This window comes from Gambusia affinis, linkage group LG14 (assembly GCF_019740435.1).
Source record: "Gambusia affinis linkage group LG14, SWU_Gaff_1.0, whole genome shotgun sequence".
NCBI classification, from domain to species: Eukaryota; Metazoa; Chordata; class Actinopteri; order Cyprinodontiformes; family Poeciliidae; genus Gambusia; species Gambusia affinis.
Genome location: NC_057881.1, coordinates 17976555 through 17989714, shown reverse-complemented (window position 1 = coordinate 17989714; position 13160 = coordinate 17976555). Strand labels below are relative to the sequence as shown.

Sequence of the window (13160 nt, the reverse complement as noted above, 5' to 3'; positions counted from 1 at the left end):
ACGGCCACCCAATATCAAACACCCCAAGGATGGACAAACTCCAGGGTTTACGTTGGCATCCTGCGTGGTTTAGACATTCCCTTAGTTTCGCAAACCCGAGTCAGTTTCATTAAAATTGTTCTGAAAAAACGTGACGTAATGAAGAGGTAATGCTACCACTGATTGAAATGAGGCAAGGTCTGCATGTGAGTTGAGGCACTCCGCTGAAGCTATCATGCTGCTACAAAAGTCAAAACTTCAGTACATTGGGTAGTAAAGATTTTACATGAATGTCATCAAAATCCAGGTCAGATTTTGTTATAAATGATGACTTTCTTTTGTAGCAACGTACAGGCAGATAGTTTTTGTCACGGAGCACTTTTTAATCTCTTTACACAGTGCCAGACGGTTAGGTTTCCAATGCACTGCTTTGAAACCACATCTGTCTTGACTTCCTCTTTCTCACTGGAAAAAACTGCATTAACTTTTGAAGACAGCTTATGAACTCAAAGGCTTTAATACATCACTGTTATGTCTCAAGGGATGTGTTCACATGTTTTATGCTTTGTGCATGCAGAGGTCTCCAGGACAACAAATTTTAAAGTCTACACCAGAGGGAGTTAGACTTTCCCTCGGGATCCGCCCTAAAACGATGATTTTGGCACTTTGAGGTTTTCCTTCTTTTGCACAACTACGTCGTCCTTAAAGTATTTTTGACTAATGCCTCCCAAGAGAAAACCTCTTAAAATTACAATTACAATAATCTAGGAGAGTTGAATAGAGCCAAGGATCAATCTTTTAAAAGTCTTAAGAAAAGAGCGCTTTACCTTAAAGAGAGGTAGCTGAAAAAAAAACAACAAAACAAAAGAAAAAAACCAGAACAGATTTGCTTCATGAATTTCTAGATGCAATCAAGGAATAAGCCCAAATTCCTGGCAGAAGACTGAATGTTAGACAGAAAGGACTCAAGCACAACACTGAAAAGATTTGTTCTCCTAAGTGCCATAACCTAAAGTTTAGCTTTACTGAGATGGAAGTTTAAATAAAACTTTAAATAATATTTTAGAAGTGCATAGATAGATTTGAATGACAAGCCGTTGGTGCAACATTTAAGGGAAATAATTGTGGCTCTAAGATGGATCCTTGAAGAACTCCACACAGAAGTTTGAGATGCTGCGCCTGAGGAAGAAGCATCTATCTGTACTGAGAAGCTTCCTATTCCTTTAGAAAGTTAAACCACTGTAAAGTGACTCGATTAATGGCCACACAAAGCTCAAGCCTTGATAAAAGGATACAATGATACAGTATAAAACATGGCACTTGGTTCTAAAAGCCTCAAACAAGCAGGGCTTTCAGAATTAACAGTTCTAGTAATTAACAAGACTTTTCAGAAACGCAGTTGTCTTCTGAAAACGTTTTCAAGCAGTTCACAGTTTTTTTTTTCTCCAACAACCATGGGGGAAAAAAAACACAGCTTAGAAATAAGTAAAATCTTACAGGGCTGTCATACAATTGTTAATGTTGGTGCTGGGATTTGCCAATTTTTTTTTTTTTTTAAGCATAAACACCTGACACTCGTCATGTGATTTAAGTGGAGCTGTTGCTGAACCCAGCAATAAGTAACTCAGAGAAACAAGCTGCGTTCAAAATCATTCCCCATTATCACGATATCCCTCCAAAGCTGTCCATCTGTAATCTTAATGACTACGGGTCAACGGCAGTCACGGCAGTTCTCATGAAATGCTTAGAGCAGGGGTGGCCAAACCTGGTCCTAGAGAGCCGGTGTCCTGCAACTCTTAGATGTCTCCCTGATCCAACACACTTGAATCCAACACACCTGAATCCAACAGCTGAATCACCTCCCAAGTGCAGTCAGGTTCTCCAGAGTCCTTCTAATGACCTCATTATTTGACTCAGGTGTGTTGAAGTAGAGATACATCTAAGAGTTGCAGGACACCGGCTCTCGAGGACCAGGATTGGGCACCCCTGGGTTAGAGGATCAACACACATCATGGCTAAACATTAAAGTGTACAAAAAAAAAAAAAAAAAAAAAATCACTGAAGCTCTTCACACTGAGCCACCTCAAACTCCCAGAAGGCTTTGCTGGGGTGCTCCTCACAGTCATTAACTTTGTCTGAGGATCAAGACATGAGTCAAATAATAAGCTGGAGCCAAAAAGTTGACTCCACAACCTCACCTTTCTCGTTTATTAGAACGCCTCGCCGCAACATCGACTGACCCGAAACTCTCTTTTTGTGCATGACGATGCCATAGTTGGAGTCACAGAGGAATGTGAAGAATCAGCTTGTAGAGATTAAGGTCAGAGATCAACAGCTGGCTTCCAGGCAAACGATCTGATGAACTAATGACCTGTCAGCAGAGCGCTCTCTCAAACTTTAAATTTCCTCATGTTTTGTGATCAGAGAACCTCTAGTGATTCATGAATAAAGATTGCTGGTAAAAACCTGCTAGAGTGGCCGGCTATTCGTCTGGCAAAGACAGCAAAATGACACCCAGCTTTACGGTCCGCACATGTTTAGCTTCAAAACAAGAAATATTCAGATTAACAGATAAACATCTCGACCTGTCTGATGCCTTTCCTGGAAGATCTCTCCAGCACTTTGTGCATTCAAAGGCAACGTTAAAGATTTAGCTCAGCAAACACATTTCCCCTAAACCTGTGCAACACGATATAGAATGAAGGAATAGTTTGGGTTCTTTTGAAGACTGGACCGTCATCATCAATAGTTAGCATGTAGCCTGCAGTCGGCATCCATCTGAATGACCTCAGCGTAGAAAAACAGATTAGTTCTCTTTGGAGATTTGACCCAACACAACGTCAGACAGAGGTCACTCTCAAAGAGGATTAGTGCAACTAGAGTTTCTCAGCTCTCTCCCTTGTTCATATGAATATTTATTTTATAAATCTGATGGTATGTGCAGTCAAATATTTAAATTTTTACAGTAAAGCTGTTGTCCAAACAGGGTTAGCTAGGTCAGACAAGTTTAGCCCAACTGGCCAGTGAAAAGCGATACAACATAGCACAAGCAGAGGAAGAAAAATGTCAACAAGACCTGTAGTAACTTATGGTTACTTTATTTCTCAAGGTCAAACAAGGCGGAAAAAAATGCAATTATGTACTGGTAAGCTACGTTCGGTTCATTATTAACACTGGCTCAGACGCTTTTTGTCTAACCAACCCCATCAGATTGCAGTCATTGACCTGCAGTATTCACTCCGACTCGGCGTGCGTGTAGAGACAGTGGAGAAGAAGAAACCTCAAGCAGAACCTGGTTAAGTGTGAGCGGCTATCTGTCACGACCGACCTGGGGTTTAAACGGGACTTCATGAGATCGACCAACACAAAGTAGAGAATAATTCTGAAGTGGAGGGGGAAAAAAAGTTTGATTTATCCCTTTTTTTTAACAAAAGAAAATAAAAAATAAAAAAAGTTTAATATACATTTGGATTCAGCCTCCCTAAGCCTATATATGCCCTGTCAAATTACCTATTGTTGCAGTAACAGCTGGAAGTCTTCTGGGGTATGTCTCTTCCAGATATGCACATATAGAGACTGACACCGTTGCCCATTCTTCTTTGCAAAAATAGCTCATGCTCAGTCAGACTGACAGAATAGGGTATGTCAGTCTGAACATCGCATTTCAAATATGGGCACAGATCCTCAATTGGATTTAATTCTGGGCTTTGACCGGGCAACTTTCATAAATGAATTATGATTTAACTTAGGCCGCATTTTATGTTACATGATGAAAAAAAAATAAAAAATCTAATTTTTTCCAATTCTTTTATTTCACCATTAAATATCCACACCACTCTCAAATAAAATCTAAAAAAGGACATTAAGGCCTGTAATAGTCCAACCAATTGGACAAATACTCTCACACAAAAGGGTTGGTTTGCCTGAACAAAGGCAAATGTCATCAATTCATCCTGGGGTGGTGTGTTCAGGGATAATCTACAATGTTAATGTTCTACCACATGCAGCATTTTGAAAATAGTTCAAAAAAATGTAAATGTTGGTCTCATCGCAAGCTTTGTTTCCTCTGTCCATTCTATCGTCAACAGCAGTTTTATTCTTTTCCGTGAAGGAGGAATTAAATAATTTGTGTCATTTAATGTTCACCGATAAACCTCCCGAGTTATTCAGAAGACACTAAATTCAGTCATGTTCCACTCTGTGTTGCACCATCGCAGATGTTCTGCATGCGTTTGTACAAAGAAATAATAACGTGTGAAAAGGTTCAAGAGGCGTGAAAGCCTACGCAAGGTAGTAGAGTGGGTTAACTGGCAGACTCTAAAACTTCAAATGAGCTCATCTAAATGAGTGAGTGACACATGCACCGAGCTTTCAGATAAAGGTAGACCAGGAAGCAGTGTGGTCAGGTCAATCTGCTCAGAGTACAGCAATTATGAGCTACAGAAACTGTGGTGAACATGCAGTCTCAACTGCTGTCTCCGACTATAAACCCCAGCGCTCGCGGTGAGCAGAGCAGCAGATGCTCTTTTAACGCTCCAACCCTTTGATGGCCCATGTGGACAAGTATGCACAATCGCTAACAGATGCAACAATGCAGCGAAGCAACTAAAACAAAACACAAAAGGGTTGGTTTCAAAAGGTCATCTTCTAAGAGAGTTAACCACAGTTATAGCTGACAAGCGTCACGGGTGCAATTGCGGACATCAAGAACAGGCAGTCAGGCATCGATGGTGAGCGTGACAGTGGTGATCGAAGTGCCAAGAGAGATTTGACTTTTGTAGAGAACAGAACGGGAGATATCCATGGACAGACTATATAATCAGAGATGTTAAGACTATAAAAAACTATGAGTGAAGCACATCTCTCTTTGGCAATTTAACTGAGCTATAATTACATGGTAAAAACCATTTAGATCTGTGGTATTAGACAGAATGTACTTTCTCCTATTAGAAAATAAATAACTTTGCTGAATTGCAGCATTAAGTCTCTGGTTTCTACAGAGAGTAAATGAAAATCAGGGAAGGTCCCCCAGTAAGTTCTAATTCAATAAAACAGATTGAATAGTTAAAAATCTTCCACAGAGCCAAAAAAAAAAGAAAAAAAAAGAAAAAGAAATGGACTCCGAGGTCTTTGGCGCTGTCGTGTTTCTGAGGAAGTGACTGTGGTGATTCACATCCTGTAAAGCTGCCCTGGAGTCACTTTTTGTTTCCCACACGTCTGAATTTTGGAATTCATTTTAAAGATCATAATTATAGATGATTAAGATTTTATACAAACACAGAACAAAAATGTACCAAAAGGAAATAAAGATGCTTTTAAAATCATGCTTTTAATGGAGGTTTGTGAGACAAAATGTAATGAAATAAATGCACCATGACACTTTGCCAAAGAGAACTAATGAAGAGCAATTTTGATGCTAAACATCATGAGCGAGGCATCAGGTGGCATGGCTTTTTGTTTGATCACTTTAGCAACTCAAAACAAAAAGATTCATAGGCAAAGTTCATCTGAAGAAAATCTATCTTTCTAAGTCGAGTTTGTTATTGGAGCCTTCAAGAGAATGATGGGTAAAAAAAAAAAAAAGGATTTACATAGCTAGTTCGCTTCCAATACCTCTGAGAAGTACATATCTAGCTCTATGAAACTAGATAAAAATAAGCTAACACTTTATTTGACAGGGTTTGCATAAGACTGACATGAAACTGTCATAAACGTGACACAACACCTGTCACGACCATGAAGGAGTCTTCATGAATATTTACAACTGTTGTCATGAAGTGTCATTTGGTAAATTTTGACCATTTTAATGCAAAGCTGCATTAAAACATGTATTAAAAGTCCATTCAAAGTGTCAAGTTTGCATCATTTGGTAAATAATGACACTTTTAATACAACGTTGCATTAAACCTGCATCAACAATCCATTAAAATTGTCAACTTTGCATTGCAAGTGTCATTATTTACCAGATGACACTTCCATTCATGAAGACTTCTTCATTTTCCTGACAGGAGTTAAGTCATGTACATGACAGTGTCATGTCAGTCTTATGCACACCCCTTCAAATAAAGTGTTACCAAAAAGATAAAATCTAAATAAATAAATAAATAAAACCTCTCTTCAAAAACAAACATCAGCCCTCACCCTTTGAATTTTTTTTTTCTTCCATGCCCTATCCCTAATCATAACCTTGTCACCCAACCTGAGGCCCTTCCTCTAACCCAAACTATACTTAGATTGTAAGATTATATATTGGTTATCATCTTGTGCATGTTGAAGAAAACTTTTAAAGTTTTTGTTTAGCCCAGCTGGAAACTACGTCACAATGAACCGAAACAGATTTCAAACAGGAGATTCACAGTGTTTTTCAGAATCTGCAGGTGCAACTATTGTGAGTAAGTGCAAGCTAAGGTTATAAGGCCTATGAGGGAACAGGAGTTCTCTAAGCCTAAAATCCTGCATACATTTTGGGCTCTTTTATTGAAGAAAGCAGGCTCTTCAGTTGCTTTGTGTTGACAGAGGTGACAAATCAAATGGGTGGAATCACTGGAAAGTGGAACAAGATTTAGAGAGAATGAATGTTTGACATTTCTCTGTCTTAAAAGTTAAAGCACACCTCTGACAAGTTATGCCTCATCAGTTGTTTTCCCTCCTAAAGCATCATAAAAAAAAGTTTGTTTTTTTTAAAACTACACTTGGCTGAAGTCCAGGAATCCGTTTGGTCTTGTCGAACAGATGCACAAGCTGTTCAGTTAGTAAGAAATGGAGGTAAATGAAGCATGGCGCCACAGTTGCAGTGTGTTTTGGGTTTAGAGTTCCCGGGCAGCTGATCACACGCGCCACCTAGAATCACTACAATGCATAATAAAGCTGGAAGGGCGGCTCACTTCAAAAATAACCTTGTCTTTATTGTCATTATTTTATCGCAGACCTTTCATAAAACATACTGATTTAAGAAAAGGGTGTCCAAGTCTAAGCTTCGCATGTTTCAGAAAGACACTTAAGATGCCAACAACACTATGAACTTACTGAAGAAACCCCCACCATTTTTACATCCTTTATGTGGCTACATTTTGGACGCTCAGTAGCAAAAAAAAAATGTGGTAGACAAGAAGTAAACAATTTGAAAGAAGTGTAAGAATACTACGACTGGCTAACCATTTTCACAATATTAGCTTAGTGGTGCCAAAGTTCAGTCCTTGGCCTCACTTGGCTCTTCTAGATGCACCTTGTGTCAACAAATCTGACACAAATGGCTAAAGTCGCTCACCAGCACATCACTCACCTCTGCAGAGGCCTTGTAACAAACCAGTTTTTTGAGTCTGCGGTGCTGGCGAAGGAATCGCATCTAGACTTTGGAGGATAGGAGCTCTCAGAGACCAGACTTGCCTCGGGGACACCTGGCTTAGCTTGACTTTGTTTGCATCTTTTAGTACACAACTATTGCAGGACACAGCCTCCCAGCTCCCAAGCTTTACCGCCAGCAAATTAGAATTACTAGTAATCCTGAAGCAAAGCTCCCAGGTTCATGTGAGAAAATGACATATTTATACAAGCACCCCAAAGGCCAAACTTGAGTGATTCACTGCACCACTTCACTTCATTACAGTTTACTTAAAGAAACGTCCTGAAGATTTATGCCAAAAAAAACCAAAATGCTAGTTTTATTAAAATGCTTAATTTAGATGAAAAGGAAAAAAGAAGAACTACATCAATAACAGTACCATTTCCTCTTCGCTGCAGGACAACAAGCAGTGAGCCTGACTCCCTCCCTGCCTCTTACTCACTCCAGTTAAAACAGCTTAAGGCAGGGTTTGAAATGAACCTGCTATCATCCCCAGGATTTGTGCTGACACCTTACCTTCAGTTAATGCTTCCCCCTTCAGGCTGGAAAACAGGCACAGACGCAAAATGCTTCTTCCCCCTTCCAGACATGCATATATAATGCAGGCCACACATATGGCACCCCAGACTTGTATAAAGAAAAACAAAAAAAGTTAAAAGATTATTGCAGTGGCAAAATCTCACACTAAAGAATTTAGAAGTGTATTATCTCCAGCAACCCTCCAGCTAATAATTTGAACAGCCTATTTTTGACAACTGAAGGATACTCGGTTTGCTCCAATAACAATTTATGACCGTTGGACCGTTCAGAAGGAAGGATCTTTGTAGACCATCCCAGATTCTCCCTTATCCTCACTCTCCCTCTTCAACTCATCACACTTTAGTAGAATTCAGACCTAGAGATTCAGGTGGCCATAAAGGTTGATTTAGTTTCCGCTAAAAAGATTTGTGTTGACTGTTGACCTAACCATGTGCGTTTGATTATTCCTCTGCTGAAGCCTATAAAATATCCAAGTACTTCAAAAATGTCATGAATCCAAGTACTCTGACAAGGTTCCCATGGCCTCTGGAAGAAAAACTATCCATCGGCATCACAGATCATCCACACCGCTCAGACGGCATGAGTCGTTTTCCTCACACTCATCTTTTCTTTCGCCCCAAATCCACGCTGTAGTGCTCGTCGCCGAAAAGCTTAATTGAAGTCTCATCAGAACAAAGCACATGGTCCCAGTTAAGATCTCAGAGTTTTGCAAACTCTTCAAATTTGCGTCTGATTTCCCGACAGAAAAAGGCTGTTCTTTTCCCATCTTTCCTGATTAAAAAAAAGAGAGAAGTAGAGGCACCATCTGAGACTTCTGGAATGCCAATTTGCCGTCTTAAGTGGAATGAAAAGCACACAGAGACATTACAAGTATAGCCCATTGGTGTCTCTTGGCAGGACAAATGAGGATTTTTGTTTTATTCACCCTTCTAATAATTTATTTCAAGAAAGGTCAGAACAAGTGGGTGTCTTTACTAGGAAGAGAGGTGAGCAATTGATGTCTACGCCTCAGATGAACTTGAAGCGTACTTAACCTAAGTGGCTGTCTTTTGCTGTATTGCCGTCACGCGAATGAAGGAGACAGAAAACCACCATCCAGCGCCCGGCCCCCCGCCCACAAGGGAAAATTAGAGGACAGGGCGAGATACAGACTAATAAATTGCTCTCATTAATTTTGCCTACAGGACCAGGAAGACGCACGCATGCATGCACAGTGGAACAAAGCCTGAACTCCTGTGAAAAACCATTCTGGAATGTCACATTTCCTGTTTATCAACCCAACATACCACCCCGCAATAATGCTTTGAAGAATCTTGACTGTGACCTTAAAGAATATTCCAGCAAAACAGACACTCGTGCTATTATGTGGACAAACTGGATTAATAACGTCTAACATTACAAGGATGAGCTACCATTATGAAAATCTGCATGTGCTGACATGTTTTTTGGTAATAGTAGCATGCAAACCATTGATTTGATTTAGCTAATGGCTGGGAAAAGCAAGGTTTGAGTCGTGACAAGAAAGGTTTGAATAGATTTAGGTCTGGACTTTGACTAGGCCAGTGTTTCCCAATTCCAGTCCTTGGGGCCCCCTGCTCTGCATGTTTTAGATGTGCCTCTATACCAGAACAGCTGATTCAAATGATTGCATGAAATCTTCTGTAGCCACCAAGTACTGCAGGAGCCTGTTAATCACCCAAAGATTCAATCCAGGTGTGTGGCAGAAGGGAAACACCTAAAACATGCTGCCCCCCCCCCAGGACTGAAATTGGGAAACACTGGACTAGGCCATCTTGGCAACCAATATATTTCATACGAATCATTCATGCTTAAGTGTTGTTTTCCTACTGGAATGTGAACCCTTGCTCCAGTTGAATCATTTGGGCCAAACACCTCCGCCAAACCCACATTTGCCAATCGATGCCAAAAGACGACAGTAAAGCCGGCGCGCGTTTTTGACAGCGGCGCCCGTTCTTTGTGAGTCACCACGGTGGTACTCCAAAGTCGTTGAAACATCAGACGTGACGCTGTTTATCAGAAGCGCGCTCCTCACCCGGAGTCGCTTGACACCACTCTCGGCTCCGTGTGAGGCTCCAGAAACTTCAGTCCATTTCAGACTGTTCGTGTTATGAGTTGGCTGCAGCAGAGGAGCGTCTACGAGAGCAGGCCTGTGTGTGGGCAAAGAGGTGAGAAACAGTTGTCTGATTTTATGTGCATGCATGTGTATGTGATCCAGGGAAAGTGATTTGTCACCGCCAACTGCTCATGGCTTAATAGCAATATTGCAACACAAACTGTACGAGGAAATTGGCCAACGGGTCCCGCTTCCTGTCTTGCTGAGTCAGAGCCAATCACTCAGACACACACACGCACAGAGTGAGAGAGAAGGAGAGATGATGGCATGTTCAAATAATCATGTCTTTGCAGGCAGCAGCCCTTCAGACAGGCTGCAGCTGGAGATCCATAAGACCTCCCACATGACCCCGGGGGACCAAAACCGTAAAAGGCAAAGTCAGGGAATGAGGTATCGATTAGTGGATACTGATATGGCAATACATTAAAGGTTAATATTCAAAAGCAAAGGTGCGTGAAGAATGGAGATATTTATGTATGAAGTTCACATCTATTCATTTGCAAGTCAAGGGAGTAGGATTAAATCAAAGCCTGTTTAACTGTGAACTGAAGAAGGCAGAAAGAATGTAATTTCTCACAACAATCAAAATGGACTGTGGATGACTTCACTTTTCAGTTCCTCCACTTCGTCTGTCAGCTAAATCTGTGCTTATGAGCAGAAATACCTGCCATCTAATAATATATGCAAAAGCATTCATGCCCTTTAAACATTTTTTAAAAAACGTATTAATGTTACCACCAGAACAACACGCAGTAGAACGATACGCTGAAGAAAAAGTACACACGGTTTTGTATGAAACAGCCCCAAATCGACACTCTGATGACCCATATTTTCAACTATCTGAAATGGCACCTTGGGTCATCTAGTAAATTCTTCCCTTTTTCCTCTGCTAAAATACTGCAAGTAGTAAGTCTTCCAGCAGCATGATGCTGCCACCACTATGTTTTGCACTGGGGATGCTGTGTGCAGTTTTTTTCCCACCACACAGCATATTCATCACACAAAGTAAAGACCAAAAAGCTACATCATGGTCTTATCTGACCAAAATTTCAGAATACCTTTTAACACATTTGCAGCATCCACCAGTATGGTTTGTGGTGACTAGCACAAACCATTTATTTTTATTTATTTATTATTTATTTTTACAGGTTATACTAAACACAACGTGGACTCTATTTACTAGTTCGGCAAGCTTTAAAGACTGTTAGTTGCATTTTCTGTAGCAAAGGTCTACATAAATGCCACACTTTGCATATTTTCATTCATGAAAAAAAATATAGTGCAATAGTGCAAACATTAATGCACTACTTAATGTTTGCCAGTCACAAAATTATACTAAAATACACTCAAGTTAGTGGTTGTAACAAGACAAAATGTAAAAAGGTTTCACAGTTTCACTTTTGCAAGGCATTGTGTGAACGACTTAAGTACGTTTAGCTTTTAAAATGACATATTTGGCTGTATGAGAAGATGATCATTCATCGCTTTCCACATTTAGCATCATATTTCTTGACCTGTTCAGCAAAATGTTGAGAATTTTCCTCAAAAGCAGCAGGCACATGTGAAGAGATGGTGTGACTGATTATTCTGCTGGTTGACGTGCAAAGAAAAAGCTGACAGCAGGCCCGTTCACTGAATAACAGTGGTGGTCCTATCTCGGGTTGGAAGAAAGGTGTGTGATGAAACTCATCTGTCTAATATTACTCGAGGGTTCCTCCAATCTAACTTTGTTTTTCATTTCGTGGTGTTTTCCCATGAGCACAACCTTCATGCATGGCTTCTGTTGAAGATGCATCTATATTAAATCCCGTTTTGGGTGGCATGTATGCCTGCCGTTATTAGAATCTATTCGGGATTGCTCCGTTTACCCCATAAACATCTGTGCTTAAAAGAGCTTCTTCCTCCTAACCGAAGTGATGACCTACCTTGATCAGACTGCTGCGTCGAGGGATCGCTGATTTGAGAGCCGACTCCGAGCCCGGGTTCTCCCACGTCGGGGACTCGCGGCCGGATTCGTTCTGGACTCGTTTGACGGCGTCCGACGCGCTGCAGCTTCCGTTTGACACGGGCTCTCCTCCCCGGTGCGCCTCCACGCTCATTCCGGAGCTGGCCCCGCTGCACGCCGCTCTCCAGCCTGCAGCAACCGGTGGGCCGACGTCGTTCTTCTTATGTGACCCGAATTCAGACATGGAGACAGTTTCTTTTAATTGTTTTCACCTTTTTTCTGTCGCTTCTCATAGGAGGTAACGGGGATCCCTAAGCGGCGGCTTCGCACACAGACGCAGGCTTGCCATCGTGTGAAGTGAACGATCGGCGACAGTGTAGCACCAAGAGGACAGGAAACTTCTCTTTCTCTGTCTCTCTCTCTCTGCCCCCCCAACCCTGTCTGCTTCTCTCGCTCCCTCCCTCCCTCTTTCTCTCTAACTGAAAGGTGGGGGGAGGCGACCAAAGCTGGGGCGACAGCAACAGCTAAAAGCGACACACCTTCCAGTCCGTCACCATCAAACATTCCTCACATCTCCTTCACAGCTGAGTGTGCGCCTGCGTAAAGAGAATTTAAGCAGCTCGGGGGCTGATCTTCCCCTCTCTCCAGCTGCGCGTTAAAACCCTCCCTCCACGCTGTCTGAAGCATGAAGATGATGTCGATGACTTTTCTAATTCGCCTTTCTTCTCTGCTTCAGACAGGCTTCTATGGACGGACTGTCTGGGGGTGAGAGAAAGCTCATCATCTGGGACCTGCACATCCTCACCCACTGGCTGGCAGCATTGTTTGCCTGAGAATAAGCTCATATAGCTCCTTGACCTTACTGTAAACCTACACCACTGATTTTACTTCAAAATTGCAATGTGGGCCACTGTTTGGACATCATTATTAATAAGTTGCCATCTAAAATAAATGAGGTAGCTCTTTTCTTGAAATCTTTCAGCTGAACTTTCTAATTTGCACGGTGCGAACACAAACAGACAGAATGTTAACGCCCTAATTTTCACTCTGCCAGACTGTGGGGCTCTGCAGAAGAAACAAAATCTCTTATTTTGACAACTGCAACACTTGGACAAATTAGGCTCAACATCACCTATGAGACGTTGTTTTTCAGTACGGAATTTTGAAATACTGAATCTTAATTTGAAGAGAGGACATTCTCTCCTCATTTCATCATCAGG

General features: G+C 41.3%; 1 protein-coding gene across 1 annotated transcript in view; it reads right to left on the bottom strand.

Annotated features, from left to right (window-relative positions):
• LOC122843244 (inactive phospholipase C-like protein 2) overlaps positions 1-12558 on the bottom strand; it is a 36403-nt gene extending 23845 nt beyond the window's left edge. The window contains exon 1 of the mRNA XM_044137857.1: positions 11921-12558. Within this exon, the coding sequence (XP_043993792.1) occupies positions 11921-12184 (264 nt within the window). The 5' untranslated portion in view covers positions 12185-12558. The remainder of the gene's footprint in view (positions 1-11920) is intronic.
• Between the last annotated feature and the right edge of the window lie 602 nt (positions 12559-13160).